The sequence below is a fragment of the Centroberyx affinis genome, unplaced genomic scaffold (assembly GCF_046629955.1).
Source record: "Centroberyx affinis isolate AG114_WGS23_722 - 3 ecotype Tasmania unplaced genomic scaffold, CSIRO-AGI_Caff_v1 ptg002192l_1, whole genome shotgun sequence".
Lineage (NCBI taxonomy): Eukaryota > Metazoa > Chordata > Actinopteri > Beryciformes > Berycidae > Centroberyx > Centroberyx affinis.
The window spans coordinates 239,839-260,937 of record NW_027280500.1 but is presented as its reverse complement, the minus strand read 5'-3'; the positions used below and the strand labels follow the sequence as shown (position 1 = coordinate 260,937).

Here is a 21,099-nt window from a genome sequence, read left to right as displayed (position 1 = left end):
CAAAACCTTGGAAATGAAGAGTAGACGCAGAACTTGAACCCCTGAACTCTTTGTTTTCATGTCGGTGCTTAACTCACTGAGCCACTGAGGCTTACTTCTGCTCAACATGCTCATTGAAAACCTTTCAAAATTTCATCTGGATGTTGGCTTTCAAAACATGCTTGGATCAGTGGAAAGTGGTTTCAACACTGGACCTCACTGTCTCCAGTCTTTCCTCTGGATGCTGGTTCTCTCCTTTGTTAAAACCAGTCAGGTTTCACAGTCATGACCGCAGCAGCTTTGTGTTGCTGCGTTTCTCAGTGAGCTAATGGTGAGCTCAGCCTCTGAGTGGATGCTGGCTCTCAAAATACAAAGTTAAGCTTTGGAAATTGGACCCACACTTTGTGTAACAGCTTATTCCTTTGAGCCACCCAGTTGAACAATAGCTTAGCTTGTCTTGTATGATTTTCCCCCCATAGTGGATTTCAAAACAAGACCATTATGGGGTGAAGAAGCAGGAAGAGCTCCAGCCTTCTTATCTGTTGCTGATCCTATGAAGTCAAACACTTTTCAAACTGCCACAGATGAATTTAACACAGTAGCCTAAACTTTGACATGTTTTGATTCACCATAGCCTAGTGGATTATGAGATACAACATTATGACCACAGTCACCCAATGTTTTACACTCTGTCAAATACCAAAATTCAATATTCAAACTCAGTTCAATATCATGTGGTAAAAAGGTTGATAAGAAATTAGACATAAATTCTGACACTTTACATTTTTGTTAAGGTTATAGCCGCTCACTACTGCAATCACTGCAAAAAGCCAAACTGGGCACCTATCAAAAGCAAACCTTTAGACTCACAGTCGTTTTATTTGCACAGGTGAAAAAAGCAACAGATGTCAAGTAAGATTAAGTTTGGAGGTGTTTTAACAAGATAAAGATTTCAAGTTTAGTTTTGATTTTAGGGCTGCCAACTGTCATGAGATACATGCAAACAGCCTGAGGGTAACTTACATGGCCTGAACGGTTATTTAATGCAGTTAAACAAGAATAAGACATATTTCATGTCACACTGCTGTACATATATCCCCATGTTCACAGCCAGCTGTTTAATAATAGTGATCTGTTTCTAATGCTTTAATTACTTGGGTTATGAGCTACAACCAACCGTCACAGAACATAAACCATGGAGGTAGTATATTATTATATTGATATTATATCATATTAAAAAAAACAAACAGCTGCATTATACATGGTTAGGAATCGATGGGGGAACGAAACCCAAACGACCACAAGGTGTCGCTGTTGTTCATTAAAGCAAAAATACCTGGGAGAGTGTACTCAACATTTTTGCAGGGGCACAAATTCATCCAAACATCCACAATGCAAATCACCAGACAGCATTGATAACCAAACAAAATGGACTTCCCAGCTGAATTTTCAAATCTAAATATCTGTGGAAGGAACCAAAAACATGGAAAGAGGAGAGAGATTTACCAAGGCATGACGTGTTACACATTTAGATTCATCATAACTAAATACTACAAATGAAAACACAACACACATACACAACACATGCACTGTCTGGAAGGTTTTCTCCAAAGTAGCACAGAAAACTTCCTATTTTATAACTACAAATGAAAAACAGCGACATCTTGTGGCCACTGGAGATAAAAAGAAGAGAACAACAAGGGATGAAGGGCTTGGAAGAAAAACAAGAGTCAAGCAGCTCTTTTTAAAAAGATTATATATTACAGAAACAAGAATTTTAAAAAAAATTACTTACACACATTATAAAATAATACTTTTTCCTCTTTTCAGCACCATATTGTTTTGTTGAAACATTTGTCTTCAACACAATAAAAAACAAACGAATAAGTCGAGGTCATTTCTCTCTGGAGAATCTCAAGGGCAGATTTCTTCTTTTTTAAAAAGTTTCGGTCGTCCCCACCCGATTTCCCCGCTATATCAAAAAAGACAAACAAATAAAAAAGACAAAACAAAATAAATCCCAAAACCCCCTAGTATGATATCACCCTATAGCCACATTATACTTACAAACAACACCTCATTAATCACTTTTAGTCCCACGGTGGCTGAGAGAATCGTCCCCTCCCTCCCACCAGGTTCCTCCTACCCGCTGTCGTCCCACAGACAGATTTCCACTGGTTGTGTCTCAGCAGTGGACTTTAAAGATCAGAGAAGAGAGGAAATACAGACAGCGCCTTGGCCTAGATAGAGGCATGGGCTGACAGTAAAAAAAAAAAACTGTATTTCAGCTCTATAGGCAGTGGCGGTTCTAGACTATTTTCAATGAGGGGGCCAGGCTGGGACCAGCTGTTACTGCGGGGGCACCAGTGATGTTGCAGTTATATACACTACCAGTCAAACTTTTGGACACACCACATACTATTTTCCACATTTTAGAATAACAGTAAAGACATCAAAACTATGAAATAACACAAATGGAATTATGCAGTGACCAAAAAAAAGTGTTAAACAAATCAAAACTATCTTAAATTTCAGATTCTTTAAAGTAGCCGCCTTTTGCCTTGATGGAAAGGCAAAGGCTTTGGAAAGAAATTCATACATAGGATCAACTTCACTATTTATATTTGTCTAAGAAACACATTTCAAGCATTTAAGTAGAAGACTTTAGATCAAAATGGCTATAAGAGAATGAAAAACATTCAATCAGGTGTGTGCAAACTTTTGACTGGTAGTGTATATGCATCGTAAAAAAAAAAATGCTATGTTACAAAAGACTGTACAATGCATTTTCTAAGAATAAAGTAACCCAATCGGTGGACCAGTTAAGATGGAGGATGTAGCTGAGCCTCTATCTAACATTGGCCGGAGCAAACTGAACGTCACATCAACAATTTAAGAATGTTTTTCAAAAATTGATATATAAATTGGTACTATTCATCACTTTTTATTAACATTAACATGTGTTTTAAAAGTGTTCGGTCATTTTTAACTTTTTGCTGATAGAGCACTTTGTTCTAGTATAGGAGAAAGAACTGATGGCAGCTCCACACAGAGAAGGAAAAGAACAGACGTCCCACCATATCGTACTTCCACCTAGCGCTCAGAATATAGTTAGAGGGATCAACTATATGATGTGATTTGTTTTTCTGTTCTGCATTTTTTCTTCTTTCCGAAAAAAACTGATACTGCGATCTTTCCATTTCAAAGCGGCGCAGTCAGACAGCAGCAAACGACAATGAACCGTGACAGAACTGGAAGAGTCACCATTTAATCATTACAATGGAAGCAAAAAATTTAACAGCACAGTACAGTTGATGAAAACACTAAAAAAGGGATATTACAATAAAATATGGCCACAGATTCTTTGGTTGTACAAAAGGAGTTTCACTTTGACATCATGCATAGACCGACAGGGCGTGCACAGAAGTACTGCGACTCAGGCTGGCAGTGAGTTTAATATGTATATCACTCGTATCACTCGAGCTACACAAATAAATACAAATGAAATATACCACATTCGACTGGAATATTTGGTGGTCGTTTGTTTTGTTATTTTTAATCTCAAAGCACCCTGTTTGTTTTAAATAAATACAATAGAATATCACTATTTCTGTACAAATGGAATGTAATGCACATTTTCCCCAGTAAAAGCTTCATGAGATTGTAAAAAGAGACTAAAGGAAATGGAGAACTCAAAGTGAATAATAAAACTTTTATGCTTTGGTATAATTAGCACCTTGCCACACATTTCTTTCAATAAAGCATGCATTTATTCACGGTTGTAAGAAAAAAAGAGAGAGAGAACTTTGAAACTCATATACATATTTAAACCCTGATAACGTTCTGTGCTTGGAGAACCAGATGGAAGATCAGAAAACGTGTTCTGTGTGGGAAACAATGAAGCACCCAGGCAGTGACTCAGTAAATACTGGACTGGTGTGTGGTAGAAGCCCTGGTTTCCTGCTTAGCTGATCCAGATCTAAAGAGAATCGGCCCGTTCGGAGGCAGCGCTGACAGTTGTAAAAAACACACGTACAACATCAAGCTCAGTACAGTTTACAAAGTTAATGGCTTTTTGGATTCACTGATCTAGGCACCGGCACATCTTCTGTCCTGCCCCACTGCATGCAACATGTTTCTGCCCTACGTTAACAGTTGTACAACTTCAAAGAGAGTTTCTGTTGCTCTCAGGACCGAGTAGAGGCTGTCCCTAGTCACACCTAAAAAAAAACACAATAAAGCCTACTGGTCTCAGACTCCACTAACCACAATGCACCACACCAGGAAGATTCTAGTCATCGGTTTGAGTTGGGCTGGTAGTTGTGAGTCACATTTGTGGGGAGTTTATTAGAACTGCATGGTGGTTATGAAGAGAATATGACGATGAGTAGAATATTCACTTGGTGACAAGACAAATACAGCTCAGTCTAACAAGCAAGACTCAGTTGGTAACAGTTGGTCCGTTCCCTCTATTTATTTACTGGTGGTTCCATTGTCTTTGGTTCCCTTTGATGTAATCAGGTAGGAGCTGAGAGTTTCCCCGCGTTCACGCTGTGAGCAACACGACCGGCAAGTCACCAGGCGTCCAGAGAAACTCAGCTGATGTGTGGACGCTCAACACATTTTTGTCGGCCATGGCTGAACTTTTTTCCAATTAACGCAACCTAATTAGCGCCTGCTAGCTAGCTATGTTAACTCAAAACGATGCATTAACGGCAAAACCAAAGCCGCGAACAATACATGATTTGACCGTTCAACACTTTAAAGCTGCAGACCGCTACATAGATGCAATCGGAGCCTCTGGCCCCGCCCACAATCTGTCAGAATAGAGCGACCCATCAGCCATGTTGCTCTCAGCGTGAACGTGGGATGAAGGCGATAGAAACGATGCACTGTTAGGTGTCAGGGTGTGGGCCTTTTTTTGGGAGGAGGGGGGGAGGTAGAGCAGGTGAGATGAGTGGAAAAAAAGAGAGACAGCGGGGAGGAGAGAGGAGTGAGAGGGGGATCGGAGGCGGGGCTTCTGGCGTCGCGTCGCCGGCTCGGCTCGGCTCGCTCTCTTTCTCAGGCCGGCCCTTTCGCTGCTGGTAGAAGAACACTGTTTTATTCCGAGGAATGCTCTCTCTCTCTCCTTTTTTTTTTTCTTCCTTTCTCGCGGCCGTTCGCTCAACCGATGGTCTCCTCTTCGCGAGAACGCTCTACGTTTTTGTTTCTCTTCTCTTTACTTTTTTTTGACGTCCATTAATTGTTGGGAGGATGTTACTTTCCCCGGGCATGAACTCGAGTGTGAGTGCGTGTTTGTCTCACAACAGCATTTGCGTGTGTATAAGTGAGTGTGTATGTGTGGGTATGTGTGTGTGTATGTGTTTGTGTGTGTTTCATATCATTTACAAGTTAATTTACAAATTACCGGGAATGTATGGTTATCATATCTAAGTGTGTCTCTAAGTGCATGCGTGTGTGTGTGTCTGTGTGTGTATTTGTATGTGTTGTTCTCGGCATGGTGTGTGTGTGTGTGTTTAGCCTTGGAAACAGACAGGTCCCACTTCAAAACCAAACTGCTGGTTGCTCTCCCCAAAGTCTGAGACCTTGATATCCAGCAGAGGAAGATGCTCCACCTGTGGTGTGTTGACCTCCAGCACTGTCCTGTCGAAGCCCTTACGATACTGCAGAGAGAGAGAGAAGAGACAGAGAGGGAGAGAGAGAGGGAGAGCAGAGAGAGAGAGTGGGAGAGAGAGAGGGAGAGAGAAAGGGGGAGAGAGAGAGCAGAGAGAGGAACAAGTGTCAGAAAACTGGAATAATGATAATTATATGTTATAAATATGCTATTTGTCTGTGTTTGTGTGAATATGAGCTTGTATACTGTGGTAATTATATTGCTGTTTTCAGACAAAAACGATAGTCGACAAAAGGTTACATAGTTTCTCAATGAAGCCCCGCTTTGCACAGGTTTCAAGTTTCAAGAATAGAGCTGAACAATTAATTGAAAATAAATCTAAATCAAATATGAACTTCTGCGGTTTCCAAATCACAGAGGCTGCAATTAATTTCTTAAGAGGGAAACTGGATTTCTAAACAAGGTGTTTTGGAGCTGCAAGTAATTTTGGTCCAGGAATCAAGTACAATATTGGTGAAAACCTTTCATCATACATAGACTCTGTAAATCCTGCACAGTGACATCTATTTTTTTTTTTCACTTTAAACAATTTTAAAGTTCTTAAAAAATTATGACAAGAAAAACTTGTGATGATGTCAATATGTTTAAGCCCTAGTGAAGAACCATGTAAACTTTCAGTTAAGAAGAAAACCACCAATATTGCAGTTGTGTGGTTTCTCTGTGACAGCAGCCATATGTAGCTAAGAGGAAGGGAGCATTATTTTGTCTTTGATTGTTTGAATAAATGTGCTTCAGAGTGTGTGACATCTGTAATCTGTAATAAGTATTTTTTAACTGGCCACACAGTTAAACAGCAGTCATTAAATCATTCTCAACTGCAGTCAATATCAATTCTAATAGTGCATAACGAGTGGATTAACTGAATGAATAAATGTGTGTGTGTGTGTCTCAACTCACAGAGCAGCCGTCGAGCAGGGCTTTGATGTAAGGGCTGGTCTCGTAGCTCAGCTCCTCATCGTTGGCGCCCTGCAAGTGCAGCGCCCTCTTGTAGTTGTTCTTGGCGGTGCGGTCGGCCCAGGCCACCGAGCGGTGGCAGTGGTAGGTCAGGTTCTGACGGGCCTGGACACTCAGGAGGCGCAGGAAACCCAGCTGGACCACACCCACCGGATCACCGTTAGAGTCCACATAGGAGAACTGGCAGGAGGAGGAGGAAGAAGAGGGGGAGGAAGAGGAGGAGGAGAAGGAGGAAGAAGAGGAGGAGGGGGAGGAGGAAGGGGAGGAGGAGGAGTAAGAAGAGCAGGAGGAGGAGGAAGAAGAGGAGGAGAAGAAGAAGGAGGAGGAAGAAGGGAAGTGGGTTGGGGTTGAGAAGGAGGAGGAGGAAGAAGAGGAGGAGAAGAAGGAGGAGGAGGAAGAGTAGGAGAAGGGGGAAGAAGAGGAAAACCATGAGGAAGAGGAGTTACAGGGAAGAAAGGAGGAAGAAGGGATGGGAGTGGGGGAGGAAAGGGACGAGGAGGGAAAACAAAGGGAGTCAGAGAGGGAGAGAAATAGAATAACAGAGAGTCAGAATAGAATAATGGATCATTTGGTAAAAACCAAGGTTTCACCAACAGCCTTCAGGTCACAGACAGCTACTAACCTTGCTGCCAGTGGCAAACTGACTGTACCAGGATCCTGGAGTCTCTGTGTCCCAAGAGCTCATCTTCACCTGCCAGCAGAATTATACAGATATTGTAGTTAGACACATAGGGGAACTTGATGATTTTGCACACTAGCTCAGGCAGCTGCACTGTTTGGCTGACATCTCAGTCTCCATTTGTTTGGTTCATTTATTTTGCACAAATAAATAATACAGCTTGTGTAAGACAGTAAGATAGTAAAGACAATATTGCACCAGCCTGGGCCCAATTTCCCTGAAGCAGTTTGTTGTTGTTTTATCTCTATGGCACTAACATCCCCTTGCTTATATTGTAAATGGCTGAGAGAAAGATGGCCTTAGTGTGTAGATGTTACTGGGAAACCAGTCTCTGGAAGCTAGAAGGCACTTGGAGAGAGCACACCTCCGCCAATGCTGAACAATTCACCAACTTGCTTTTACACCCAAAGTCATCATTCCTATCGCTTAAAGTTTAAAGTTTCAGTTAAATTGATTTCTTAACTCTGAAAACAACCTTAAGAGTTAGATTAAAGTCTATATCCTCTTAGTTTCATGGTTATGACAATAACTGTTTAATGGCGGAAATCCCAGATCTGGATCACCACCAAAATCTAATGAGTTGTTCCTTGACTCAAGCAAAATAGTTGATGGACATTTCATGGAAATCTGTTCATAAATTAACAGCTAACAGGGGCGAAAACATAACATATAACCTCCTGGTCAGAGGTAAAAATACAAGCGCCAGGTGAGTAAAGTTTCCATCCCTTGTTACATGTTTGATTAACTCTGAGAGAGTATGTGGGGTTCAAAGCGCTTCACAGATTGGGTGGACTGACCGTGTTGATGCTCTTGCTGGGATACAGGCAGGTCTCTGCTCCGTTAGTGAAGTTGCAGAAGACCTTGAAGGAGTCTCTGGAGCAGCCCTGGTTGGGGTCGATCCAGTATTCTCCTGCAGGGGGCGACACAGAGGTGAGGCAGGGTGGAAAATACATGGGGAATACATCACGGAGGCAAGTTATTGACTGGGTCATGCGTTCTCATGAAATATATCTGTATAAATGTTACTTTATATTTCATTTTGAATGAAACACATCTAAGACTAGTAACAGTAGTTGCATTTCATTCCCTCTATCCCGCCTATACCTTTCCTGTTTCTCTACATTTTAAGAATCTCTTAAAGCAGAAATAACTTATAAACAATCTTTGATGAGGAATTTGCACACATTTTTGCATTTTACATTTTAGGCTCATTCCCTCTTCTTTAGCTGATTTCCTCATCCAGAGTGACCTGTAATGAGTGATTGGGTTCAGTGTCTTGCTAACGGACTCAACAGAACACATGACTGTGGATGAACACACTGGTGGAAATCCACAGTCATTTCAGTTTTGGGACTGACTCTCTACCCAGTAAGTACCAAGTAACCTTTTTGACTCAGAACCCCCAAAAATGAAGTGATACCAACTTGCGGTTCCCTATTGCAAATGTAAATCAGAATGTTGATACTAAATGATGATTATTTTCACTTTCCAGGCTTTTTGACTTGACTGGTTTTCAAAGAACACCAATCAGGAAGAACAGGAGAGGCTGTGATTCCCCAGGGGGTAGCAAGATGATTTCTGGGGGTCACATTGCTGAGAACCCCTGCTCTTGGCTCCCACCACCACATCAGACCCCTCCCAACCTACCGTCTTTGAAGTCTGGCTGGCTGAGGTGCAGGTCCTGGCAGGTGCGTGCGGGACTGTCCTGGGTGCCCAGAGGGAAGCGCATCGTCTCGATCTCCTGCCGAAGCGAGTTGAGCGAGCCGAAGATCTCCTCCATGCCCTCGCTGCCCATCAGGAACTCTGTGCCGGTGGCGTCGGAGGCTGGCATGTCGGACTCGGGGAGCAGCTTGCTGGCGTCGATGGAGCGCTTGGACTTGGGACTCCTCTGGATGGGCAGGGGCTGGATGACATCGCCTGGTGGGCCCTGGGGTGACGGGTACATTTTTTAAACTTTTAGGTGATGCTGTTATCAAGAGCGATGCACAAGTGAGCAGATAGGAGTTCAGATGATATGATAAATCTTAGTTTCCTGTTTTTACAGAGAGGTAAAGTACTCACAGGGGGTCCAGGAGGTCCTTGTACACCCTTCTCTCCCTTGGGACCAGCTCCTCCCTGAACACATTGAGGAGAGAGAGAGGTTCAACAAACATTACAGCAACAGATCAAAGTAAATAGATTCAATTTCACTGATATTATGGTGCAAATACTCTGAAGGTGTACTCACGGTTGCGCCCTTAGCTCCCTTGATACCTTGAGGACCCTGTGGAAGATATGAGGCTTTAGTGTGTTGATGATGACCTTCATTCATCCTTCATTGCTTCATTCCTATCACTCATGATACTCAGAAACATCTCAGGAACAGACTCAAGAGAGAGAAGAGAGTGTGACAGCATGTTTAAGGGATAAAAAGGTAAAGGTACTCACAGGCAGACCAGCAGGACCAGCAGGGCCGAGGGGTCCAGTGGCTCCAGACATTCCCTAGAACAACACAAGTCAAAAATGAGACTAAAACATCTGTGTGTGTGTGTGTGTGTGTGTGTGTGTGTGTGTGTGTGTCTCTGAGTGAGTATGTATGATATGATACTAGGGCTGGAATGACATATCAGGTCGATATTGGCCTTTTAAGTGTCGTCCACCTACAATATGATTGAGGTGAGGATGTGACTTTACTCCACAGCTTCAGCAGTGTGAGTCAGTAAAACCTGTGATGAAACCTGCCACATCCTGCTTGAAGACGCTGCTAACAACCTAAGAATTGCATTAGTCTGGGCTTCAGAGGCTTGGGGAAACACTGAATGCTTGCATTTTTTTGAGCTTTGTGTAATGAAAACAGCTATCGGCAGTTCCAATCCAAAAATATCACTATTGGCCTTCAAAAAACCCACATCAGCCAAACCCTATATGATGACATACCTTACTGACAATTCTCTCATGAATTTATTCTGCAGCATAAGCAGCCCAGTTCCACACAGTTTACGTGACATTCAGCCACACTGACATCACAGGTGTCATCTGTAGTCTACAGACTGAGGAGCTGCACCTGTCCAGCACATCTGAGAGAGGCCAAACTCACATTCTCTCCCTTGGGTCCGTTGGATCCCTGAGGCCCAGGCAGGCCTCGGTCTCCCTTCTCTCCCTGCTCTCCTGGGGGTCCGATGAGACCGATGAGACCTGGGTGACCCTTCTCTCCCTTGGCACCAGGGTCGCCACGCAGGCCGGGCAAACCGGGAGGTCCCTGCAGGAGGAGAAGAAGAGGAGGAAGAGCAGGAAGAGCAGGAAGAGGAGAGGAGCACAGTGAGGTGGTTGAGGTGAAGAGAAAGAGGTGATAAGGAGGTAAGAGTGGAGGAAAGAGGAGTAGGAAAAGAAGAGGAAGAAGAGGAGAGGAGGACAGTGAGGTGGTGGAAGAGACGAGAAACGAGATGAGGAGAGAGGGAATGGAAGAGATGAAGGAGGAGAAAGGACAGCAGGAGAAGAAGAAGAGAAGAAGTGAAGTGGAGGATTGGAAGAACAGAAGTCAGATCAAAATGGACTTTTACAACTTCAAGTCAAACTGTACACAATAGTGCAGAATGGATGTATGCATGTAAATAAAAAGGTATTATTGTCTTACAAGAGGTCCAGGTGGTCCTTTCTGTCCAGCAGGGCCTGGAGATCCTTGCTCACCCTGAAACACACAGCGAGAAACATATCAGCCACATTCAGTATTTAGTATCTAATAAACCAAATACGATATGTGCATATATACTGTATAATGCTGCGATGTTTAAGTCTAAACACTTAGTAAGTATAAGCAGTCAAAGCTCAATAATGGTCAACAGCAGACTCAGAAGTCATTATATGCATGCCTAAAATCTAATTTCCCATGTCTCCTTGATTGTGAAAGATAGAAGCAACAGACAAAAACAAATATGTTATTTTGATCACATTTGAGAGTAAACTCATTTCTTTTTTTGACAGTTACAAGGATGAGGATATTTCCAGACATGATGAGTGTTCCCATGTTTTGTCTGCGTTTCGCAAATGACACTTGAGTTGGTCCAGCCAGATGGGAACAAGTTTGTCTGTTTCACTGCTGTTGATTTTATTACTGGTTTGTATTAGCAACTGTATATTGTATTGTATGTGTTTGTGTTACCCAACACAAAAAATTAACCCTAATCAATATATTTACTGACCACTGATCCTGGGAGTCCTCTGAGACCCTCGGTTCCTGGTTTTCCTGGCTGACCCTGGGGGCCGACGGGGCCGGTCTTTCCTGGGGGGCCGAGAGCACCTGGGTCTCCCTGAGAAGGAATGACAATTAAGAGAAATATGTTTAAAAACCAAGATGTTATCAACTTTTTCTTATTCCATGCACTATGTAACCACTAAACCACTAATTTTCCACTGTATGTGACTATAGTATAGGTATGTATCGCAATAACGATACATAGTTAGTAATTAATACTGGGGTCAGTAATGGAAAATATCATCACCAGGAAGAGAGACGGTGATCTGATGTCTTTAGCCACAGGGAGTTGAAGACGGACTTGAAAAACACAGATACAATAAAGACAATGTAGTGTAAAACATCTGGACTCTCACCTTGGTTCCCTTCTCTCCCTGACGTCCCTCTGGTCCTCTCGTTCCAGCAGGACCCTGCCAGATAAAACACAGTTCACGTTAACAAACAGAATAGTATATATTTTATAATTTTGAGACATCTATGACACCAAACATAGTCACATAAGATTCTTTTGTTTTTACTTGTGTATGTGCTGTACATCAAAGCTATCAAGTCAGTCAAGCCATTTTCACAGTATTGTTTTAACGCTGGAGACAATCCATAACTAACAGACAATATAAAGATGGAGCTGTCACACTTCTTCTTGGATACCTCCTGCACTGCTGCTCTCCCACCAAAGGAATTGTTTGAGAATTAAAAATGTTGTTCTCCGTTCAACTCTCCGAACATATGAAGAAGGTTGTTTGGGAGCCACAAGTTTTATGCCATAATATTCACATACGACTCAGTTCTACTTTACAACAGAACAGACTGTTTTGGCCATTGGTAATGCAGGATAGATGTAGAATAGATGCACGATGGGGAATTCAACCCTGACCACTGTGCTGTGCTTATGTAGGAGACTCCTGGTAGCACCAGGAGCCCGTCAGATGAACGGGGTCAACTTACCCTCTTTCCAGGGGGGCCGGGGGGTCCGTTCTCTCCAGTAGGTCCAGGGGAGCCCTGCAGTGGGGAGGAGAGAAGACCAGTTCAAAACAATGAAGACAAGTATTTTATAATACTTAATTAACATATCTGCATTGTATTAGCTTGTCACTTACAGCTTCTCCTTGTTCACCATCCTCTCCTCTCTCTCCCTTTGCACCATCTTGACCCTGAGGGTAAAAAGGGAACAGGGTTACTGATAGGGATGGGACCATCTGCCTATGTCACGATACCATTCAAAATGGGATATGAGGTTTACGACTACAACCACGATATGATGTAATACATTGTATCGATAATGTAATACATCGTATCGATTACAAACGACAACAAAGTCTGACTGTGCAGAAATATGTTTATTTCTGAGCCAAAAATCTTTCGAGCAATGGCATTGGCTTGCTGGAATGTAAACAACAATTTAAAAATGTCATTACAAAGTGTAACTAACGTAATTTGGATGGAGAGCTGGTGAAATTCTGATGGGCCAGCCGTCTCATTTATGATCACTACAGCAGAATAAAATTTTTCTGCCCCATGATACTTATTGTGACATTTTTGTATATGCGATACATTGAATTTCGATATATTGTTCCATCCCTAGTTGATGGGTTTTCTTGTTGGGTCGCAGTAAAGCAAAAGGCTCGGGACAATTTATGGTTAGAACGAAGGAATGAACGAGCAAAAAACTTTCTGTACCTTCTAAAACACACAAACATCCTGCAGCCAGATAGAAAATAGGTTGAAATCTTAAATAGTGTTTGAGACACTGATAAATATGTATAAAGGAAATACAGTGGGGGGCAGCAGGATACTCACTCTGGGTCCGACCTCACCAGGGGGGCCGGGGTCGCCAGGGAAACCAACTGGGCCCTGGAGATGGAGAGATAACACACCTCAGACATCAAACACACACACACACACACTGGCCCCATATGTTAAAATGTGTGATCAGTTTGTTCTTTTATCTGTTGTCTTCATCCATATGTATGTCCCATTTCTCTGTGACAAACCTTTTTGTTTGAAGTGCTTTCTGAATAAATCTGACTTCACTTGACTTTGGTGAGTATTATATGAGACACACAAGGTTTATACCCAGATCTATGAATATTCTGTATGAGTGTATTACTGTCTAGACCTTCAAAGCTGCATCACAACATGGCAGAGATTGAAATGTCATCTGAATTGATGGCAACACAATTAGGACAAAGTAGAGATTAGAGAGAAAGCCGCAGGAGTCATTATACTTTCTTTTTGCAGTGCAGTCTACAGTTATAGATCCGTGCACTCTCCTGGTGTAGCTGTGTCAGTGCGTGTCTGTGTGTGTGTGTGTGTGTGTGTGTGTGCGCCGTACGGGGTTTCCTTTAGGTCCGTCGTCTCCGGGTCGTCCTCGTCCTCCGGCGGGTCCAGAAACTCCAGGCTGTCCTGCCTCTCCCTTTTCTCCTCGCTCTCCTCGAGGACCCTGCCATTAATCCACAAAACTATCAGTTACTCATTATGGCATTAACCCGTCAGCTGAAGCAGAGTCTACTGCTGATAATGGGGAGATTTCTTGGTGTCTTGGCCTACAAGGTCTCAGGGAAACACAATCGGCTAACTCACCTTCTTTCCTGGCTCTCCTCCGATTCCGGGTGGTCCAGACTCACCAGGCTCTCCCTGTCGAGCAAACATTATTTCTTTGAGTTCTCAGGACAAACATATGAGAAATATGGCGCTGAGTTATTATTTATCTCAATGACTTCACACTCATGCAGAGACAAAGCTTAAAGAGTAAAATATCTCCGCACCTTCTCTCCGATGGGTCCAGGATTACCCACACCACCAGGAGGACCTTGAGGACCCTGAAAAATACAAATACATTTCAGATAAAAGGGAATCAGTTACATCAAAGTGGTTATCATCAACATAAAAGCTCTTTTACAATCTCAGTAGAAATAGTAACATTTTCAAAGTAGTGAAGTCATCTAATCTAGTTAATTCATGATATTAGCTTCATATTAAGAAATACCAGCCCATGTAGCCCATGTGATCATTTTATAAATAAAGGACTGATACTCACGTCAGCACCGTTGGGTCCAGCAGGGCCGCGGGGTCCAGGGGGGCCAGGAGGACCCTGGAAACACATACAGGTGTTATATACTGTATATACATGTGTAAATGTGTATGTGTACATATGTTACAGTGTTTCAACCTGCCACGGAACAGATACACAAGGGCCATCCAGATAATTAAGAGAGACAACTAACTCGCTACCCGTCTCTCTTTATGACTCTTAGCATTACAAAGTTATTAAGTCTCACCATTTTGACAGCAGTGACAGACAAATAAGTAAAAGTTGACATCACTAACATCACAACAGGCTAACTAAAATACAAAATGTTTAGATTTGGTTTCAAATCTGAACATACATGTGCTTTATATGTGTGATTTGTATGGAAATCTACAAGTGGGGATGTGAGTGTTTCCTGCTGGTGGGTTTTTCCTCTTTTCTGCTTGGCTCTGCCTCTCTCTGTATCTATCACAGGTATCTATGGACGATCCTGCCTGCAGCAACCGACACATAGAAAAACATGTATCCCAGGTATTTCATGATACTCACCATAGGTCCAACATCTCCAGTCTCTCCCTTCTCTCCCGATGGTCCTGGCAATCCCTATAGGATAAAGATTAAAGTCAGACAGAGAATTAGCCTACCTGAGTTATCTTAGCACACAAGTACGGGACACACGGGAAACACAGACATAGAATTAAATGTCCTTACTCTGCTGACATCATGTAACATCATGTATAATACTAATGGAATAAATATCTTTACAGGACACACAGGTTAAAGATACATTAGGAGTATGGTGTAAAAACAAAGGAACAGGTTTCAGTTGAAGCTGAAACCTTGAGTTGTGGTATCAGCAGTAACCCATAGTGAATCTGTCTCTGTAATGAGTTTTACAGCATCGTTGGTCTTTGTACCTGCAGTCCGATGGGTCCAGGGGCTCCTGGGAATCCTCTGGATCCCTCGTCACCTTTGGCTCCAAACGGTCCTTGCTGGCCCCGGGGGCCGAGCTCTCCGTCAGCACCCTGCACCACAGAAGAAGAGAACGAACAAGGACAAATAAGACTTGGAGACAAGAATAACTAACTGAAATCACTGTCATCATGATTGTAATTATTCATGATGGTAATTGTGTCTTCAAAGAGTTAAAGTTCCTACTTACAGCAGCACCAGGTTGACCGACTGGACCCATTGCCCCTGGTGGACCAGGGGGACCCTACCAACAAACAAACAACAAACAAACAAACACATGAACAAAACAACAAACATGCACAGGTACTGTAAGTAGAGAAACAGCATCATTTCAGTTTGGATAACTGGATATACAAAGTCAGCTTTACTCTACAAATTAAATTCTGATTATTTCCCATCATAAGTGAATTTTAGGGTTTGATGCGATATCAGTTTCACTCACATGCTCTCCTTTGTCTCCCTTGGCTCCCTTCTGGCCGTGTTCTCCAACCTCACCCTGCAACCACAAACACACTGCAGGTTATAACAAAGAAAGGGCAGAATGAATGACATCACCTCTGGTTATGGTGGAGGCGCAGGTTTTGGGGGCTACGAGAGTAACTGGCCTTGTCTCCGTCTTCTCCAGGGACTCCGGGGGATCCGGCAGGGCCAGGCAGACCCACGGGACCCTGCACTCCATCACGTCCTGCGGGGCCGATGGGACCTTTCTCACCCTGAGAGAGAGAGAGAGAAGAAAGAGTAGAATCAGAATAAACACCCATCATTTTTCTTTGTGACAATGTTCAGGTTGGATGCATAATATTTTTGGATAGTTTTATCCTGAGTGTTGAGTCAAATGCCCTACTGTACATTGGACAATAATCTCCAAAGTACTCACAGGAACTCCCTTCTCCCCGGCAGGTCCAGGAGGCCCCTGAGGGCCCGGTCTGCCAGGGGGTCCGATGGGTCCGGCAGTACCAGCTGATCCCCTCTCACCAGGAGACCCCTACACAGGTGCAATGAAATAAAAGACATAAAACATATTATTGGTAGAAGCAGGAGATGGCAGTGCAGTTAAGTTATATGGATTGAGATATATGGATTTATGATATGTAAAAATGAGTAATATCTGGAGGAAATTAAAATAGAAACTGAAGAATTTCATCCCAAAATGAGATATCCAACATCTGAAAGAATGATTTGAAACGTACAGCAGGTCCAGGTGGTCCAGCAGGTCCTTCACTTCCCTTCAGGCCTCCACCTCCCTGGGAGAAAAGAGAAGGGATTAATCAATAAGTTTTCATCTTCACATCGGCTGTTTGTTGATCGCTTTTATCCAAAGATTCTCAAAACACCAAGCGTGCCTACACTCCCAGTATGGATGGCACCAGTGTGATTGAACTAGCGCTGTGAATCATGAAGTAGGTGTAGGAACCTGCACACTTCACTGTTGTTACAACTAATACTACTACTACTAATAATAAACTTTATGTGTATAGCACCTTTCAAAATGGAGTTACAAAATGCTTTACATAGAATGAAACAGTGTCAGAAAAGAAAAATACAGCAAATAAATAGAGGGACAGAACAACAGGAAATTAAATAAGTGAAATAACTAATTTAACAGTTAAATGGTATTTTATAAAAATGAGTTTTCAGCTGAGACTTAAAAGAAGAGAGAGAGAGTTAACTACTCTCTACTACTCTAACTACTATTTTAGACTAGACTTGGAAAAAGTTTGTCTGTGGATTGAAGAATTTCAAGAGTACAGAGAGTTGCACAGTAGTCAATAGAAGACAAAATAAAGCCACAAGAGGATGTCAGAGGATAAAAATGACCTGATGGCAGAAATGGCAGCCATTCGTGTGCAGGCTCACTCATCTATCTCATGATCCATACAATGTTTCCCTGCATCACACTCACAGGGGTTCCAGGCAGTCCTCTCTCCCCAGGGAAGCCTCTCAGTCCTGGGGGTCCGTCCTTGCCGGGGCCTCCTGGGGGTCCAGGGTCTCCCTTGGTGCCCTCCTTCCCTGACGGACCAGAAAGTCCCTGCTCTCCGGGTGGACCTGGGGGTCCGGGGTGGCCGCGCTCGCCCATGGGGCCGGTCTCTCCTGATGGGCCCTGGGAGGAGGGAGGGATAGACGGAGAGGGAGAAGGTGCAGAGGGGAAGAGGATGGTAAGAAGAGGATGCAAAGAAGGTGAGGATGGATGGAAGATGGAGAGGAAAGAGAAGAAGAGATGTTTTGTTGTGGAAGCTGATGATGTACAACAAACTAATGAGGAAATGCTACACATCCTGCAGAAACTCACCTGAGGTCCAACAACTCCAGGAGGCCCAGGTGGACCCATCTTGCCTTGGAAACCCTGGAGGAGAGAAATTAAGTTAATAAAGACAAAATATTAGGAATTCCTTACTACTGTTGAGTTGCATCCCATTGTGCACAATCCACGTCTCGACTGCCAAGAGGACTAAAAACCCTCTTCTCTACAGCACAAAAAATCTGAAACATTCCCTTCGCTAATAAATGACGTAATTTCTAAGGATTTGTATCATTAAGGAGAGCCAAGACTGGAACCAGGGTGGATGCAGTTCTTGCAATAACCAACTCTAACAACTACAGAATATTTTCTCACCATCTTCAAGAGGAGAAAAAGACAAAAATAATAATAATAAAAAGACTTACAACTTCTCCTCTCTGCCCAGGGTGTCCGGGCAGTCCGTCCTTTCCTGGTGGTCCCTGTATGAAACATCAATCAAGCAGTTACAACATCAGTCAACTTAGGAATTAAATCACCACCTTCACAATGATTCTGACATCAGAACAAAATGGATTCCCTACAAGCATCAGTAACCAAGTCAACGAAAACAACAAAACATCTTGACAGTTAACTCAACTCAAAACTGGAGTCACATATTACAACTCTGTTATTAACAATAGTCAAAATAATATCAAGCCAAGTGATATCAAATTGATTATAGATATAGCTGTCATGTGACCAATAAAATTTAAACGTAATCAAAATTATTATAACAGTCCTTACGGGAGGTCCCTTTGGTCCGGGGAAACCGTTGGCTCCCTGAGGCCCTGGCAATCCCTGATGAGGTAACAACACATGTATTGATCACAACAAATAATTTAATGATAACTGATAAACCCATTAATCATTCAAGAATTTACAAAAATTAGGCATAGGTTAAATGATTTGAATGTAACAGCACATCAGCATGGGTGTTGGTGCATTCTGATAATCAAACATGAAGAGCTCACCCTCTCTCCGGGGGGCCCATGTGGGCCATCGCTTCCTGATGTTCCCTAATAAACAACAACAAAAAAACAACACAGTAAATAAAAAAAGCAGGTGTTGGTCCCAAACTACTATTCTTCAATATTTGATGGACTTCACTTAATTTATAAACCAGATTATTTGCTTAAAGAAACATGTAAATACATCAAAGAAAACAGACGGTACTCCATGTTTTAGGCAAGATGGCAAAGGATAACACAGTGAAGACACAGTGAAATGTCCTGTGTGCTTTCATTTATTCAAACTGTTGGATTCAACACCCAGTTTGAGTTAAAACACTTGCAAATTATCTGTCTTAGGAAGCTTGGGTGTACTAATAATAATATTAACAAAGATAATAACACTGACAATATGATCGTCAACAACAACAATAATCATCATCATGACATTCGCGTAGCACTTTTTTTTGACAAAATTACAAAGTATAATCAATCATATAATCAATCCACGGTAACGACGCACCTTAGCTCCTGGTTTCCCAGTCGTTCCTCTTGGTCCTCTCTGCCCTCTGGGGCCCTGAGGGAAGAAACAGGAAACTTTAGGAGTTTTAAAGTCACTGAATGAATGAATGAATGAATGAGTAAATGAGTGAGTGAATGAGTAAATGAGTAAATGAATGATGAATGCAAGGTACCGTTGGTCCTCTTTGTCCTCTTGGCCCTGACTTGCCGATCAGACCCTGGGGAAAAACAAGATGACAGATTCAGAAACTGCACATCAGTATTCACTCTATGACTTCCTTTGCCTTGGTGTCACACCATCCTTCTGTGGCCATTTAAAATTTTTCCATTCACTGTAAATAAATTGGAGATGGAAATTCCACCTGTGAAATAATCCCTCTGCTCTAAATTTCATGCCATATCAACACTTCCTGTCCTATGCTATTACTGGATTAAAAATCGAGTTATCTTCTGTCTATTGTTTGTCTAGATATAACACTCTATGAATCACACCGTTTGACACGGGGATTCTCATTGTGATTGTTGTTTTGATCACAATACCAATTATTCAGCCAGATAGTCTGACTTATGCGGCTGTAAGTCATTCACAGGACAATCGACCTACCCTTGTTCCCTTCTCGCCGTTTGAGCCGGGGAATCCTGGGAAACCAAGAGATCCCTAAAAAACAAAAAAACAACTCAGCATCAGCACAGTTTCTCATCATGAAGAGGCCTGGTGACAACTGGAGGGTCAAACTGGATGAATGAGTGAGTGAATAAATGACTAAATAAATGAGTGGGATGGTATATGTGTGTGTTGTTCTTACCTTAGGTCCTTGTCTTCCAGGATAGCCAGGAAGTCCAGGTACTCCGAGTTTACCCTGAAATCACATGTTGACACCAATAATCAATAATCATTAGCCTTTAACATAAAGGGCCACATTAGCTGTACGGTTGTTAGAATATTACTGACCTGTAGGATGTTACATAATGCATTGGAATGTTAAAATTTAACTCAGAATATGGTGGTCAGGTAAAGTACTGTTATCTGTCAATTTTAATCCATGCCATAAAGTTCATAGCAGCAACCAACAAATACATACGTATAACTTTATATGAAAATGAAATGGTAATGTTTAATTCAATTGTCTCTACAATATAATTTTATATTGACTTCCATGTGAAAAAGTCAAACTTTTCTCACTGTATGAATGCAACCACAAGAGGGCAGCATGATGACTTTTCCTCCCCTAATGTTTAAACAGGGAGGCTATCCTCAAATCCTAAAACACTTGAGAAATAACGTGGGAAATTTTGGGAAAATGTCTTCTTCAGGGTTCCCACACTTAGTTGGACATCAAATGCACTTTCAAGGTCTTATTTAGTGAAATTCAAGGACTCAAAATTGGCATGTCTTGGGGTGAGACATGAAATTGGTCAGAATTAGACATCATAGAAGCCTCGTTCTTTATTGATGATTCTGTGAAGTCAGGAAATCATGGTAAAATCATTCACTTTAAATTTGCTGCTATACTCAAATCTCCATCACAGGATTTTCTTCAGGATGTGAAGTATTGATCCTCGAATCGAGACAGGTCAGAGAGCTGAGGCATATTGATAAATTTGGGTGCTATATTTTAGTAAAAAATAAAAATTCTTCCAAGGCCATCCATTCTTTTATAAAAATGTTCATGGCCTTATTTTATTTTCCTCAAATCCACAAACTTGCAAGGATTTTGCAGGATTTTACTTTTTCAGAACAATAACCTAAAAGTCTGTTTTGATAGAATTTCCCTTTAAATAATAAAGAAACAACAAATAAAGAAGGAAGTGACACCCTTAAGAATATCTGTAAC

At 42.1% G+C, this 21,099-nt stretch overlaps 1 protein-coding gene across 6 annotated transcripts in view; it reads right to left on the bottom strand.

The window, feature by feature from the left end:
• Positions 1 to 877: 877 nt before the first annotated feature.
• Positions 878 to 21,099, bottom strand: part of col11a2 (collagen, type XI, alpha 2) — a 61,896-nt gene continuing 41,674 nt past the window's right edge. For all 6 annotated transcript variants that reach the window (XM_071532484.1, XM_071532483.1, XM_071532485.1 and 3 more), the window contains 35 exons: positions 20,071 to 20,124; positions 19,869 to 19,922; positions 19,438 to 19,482; positions 19,266 to 19,319; positions 18,767 to 18,811; positions 18,540 to 18,593; positions 18,182 to 18,235; positions 17,808 to 17,861; positions 17,421 to 17,618; positions 16,708 to 16,761; positions 16,395 to 16,502; positions 16,123 to 16,230; positions 15,960 to 16,013; positions 15,708 to 15,761; positions 15,463 to 15,570; positions 15,095 to 15,148; positions 14,555 to 14,608; positions 14,283 to 14,336; positions 14,098 to 14,151; positions 13,850 to 13,957; positions 13,315 to 13,368; positions 12,615 to 12,668; positions 12,463 to 12,516; positions 11,874 to 11,927; positions 11,465 to 11,572; positions 10,900 to 10,953; positions 10,363 to 10,524; positions 9,714 to 9,767; positions 9,514 to 9,549; positions 9,348 to 9,401; positions 8,934 to 9,213; positions 8,084 to 8,196; positions 7,230 to 7,298; positions 6,551 to 6,787; positions 878 to 5,642 (listed from right to left, as the gene is read on the bottom strand). In XM_071532484.1, the coding sequence (XP_071388585.1) occupies positions 5,496 to 5,642; positions 6,551 to 6,787; positions 7,230 to 7,298; positions 8,084 to 8,196; positions 8,934 to 9,213; positions 9,348 to 9,401; positions 9,514 to 9,549; positions 9,714 to 9,767; positions 10,363 to 10,524; positions 10,900 to 10,953; positions 11,465 to 11,572; positions 11,874 to 11,927; positions 12,463 to 12,516; positions 12,615 to 12,668; positions 13,315 to 13,368; positions 13,850 to 13,957; positions 14,098 to 14,151; positions 14,283 to 14,336; positions 14,555 to 14,608; positions 15,095 to 15,148; positions 15,463 to 15,570; positions 15,708 to 15,761; positions 15,960 to 16,013; positions 16,123 to 16,230; positions 16,395 to 16,502; positions 16,708 to 16,761; positions 17,421 to 17,618; positions 17,808 to 17,861; positions 18,182 to 18,235; positions 18,540 to 18,593; positions 18,767 to 18,811; positions 19,266 to 19,319; positions 19,438 to 19,482; positions 19,869 to 19,922; positions 20,071 to 20,124 (2,952 nt within the window). In that variant the 3' untranslated portion in view covers positions 878 to 5,495. The remainder of the gene's footprint in view (positions 5,643 to 6,550; positions 6,788 to 7,229; positions 7,299 to 8,083; positions 8,197 to 8,933; positions 9,214 to 9,347; positions 9,402 to 9,513; positions 9,550 to 9,713; positions 9,768 to 10,362; positions 10,525 to 10,899; positions 10,954 to 11,464; positions 11,573 to 11,873; positions 11,928 to 12,462; positions 12,517 to 12,614; positions 12,669 to 13,314; positions 13,369 to 13,849; positions 13,958 to 14,097; positions 14,152 to 14,282; positions 14,337 to 14,554; positions 14,609 to 15,094; positions 15,149 to 15,462; positions 15,571 to 15,707; positions 15,762 to 15,959; positions 16,014 to 16,122; positions 16,231 to 16,394; positions 16,503 to 16,707; positions 16,762 to 17,420; positions 17,619 to 17,807; positions 17,862 to 18,181; positions 18,236 to 18,539; positions 18,594 to 18,766; positions 18,812 to 19,265; positions 19,320 to 19,437; positions 19,483 to 19,868; positions 19,923 to 20,070; positions 20,125 to 21,099) is intronic.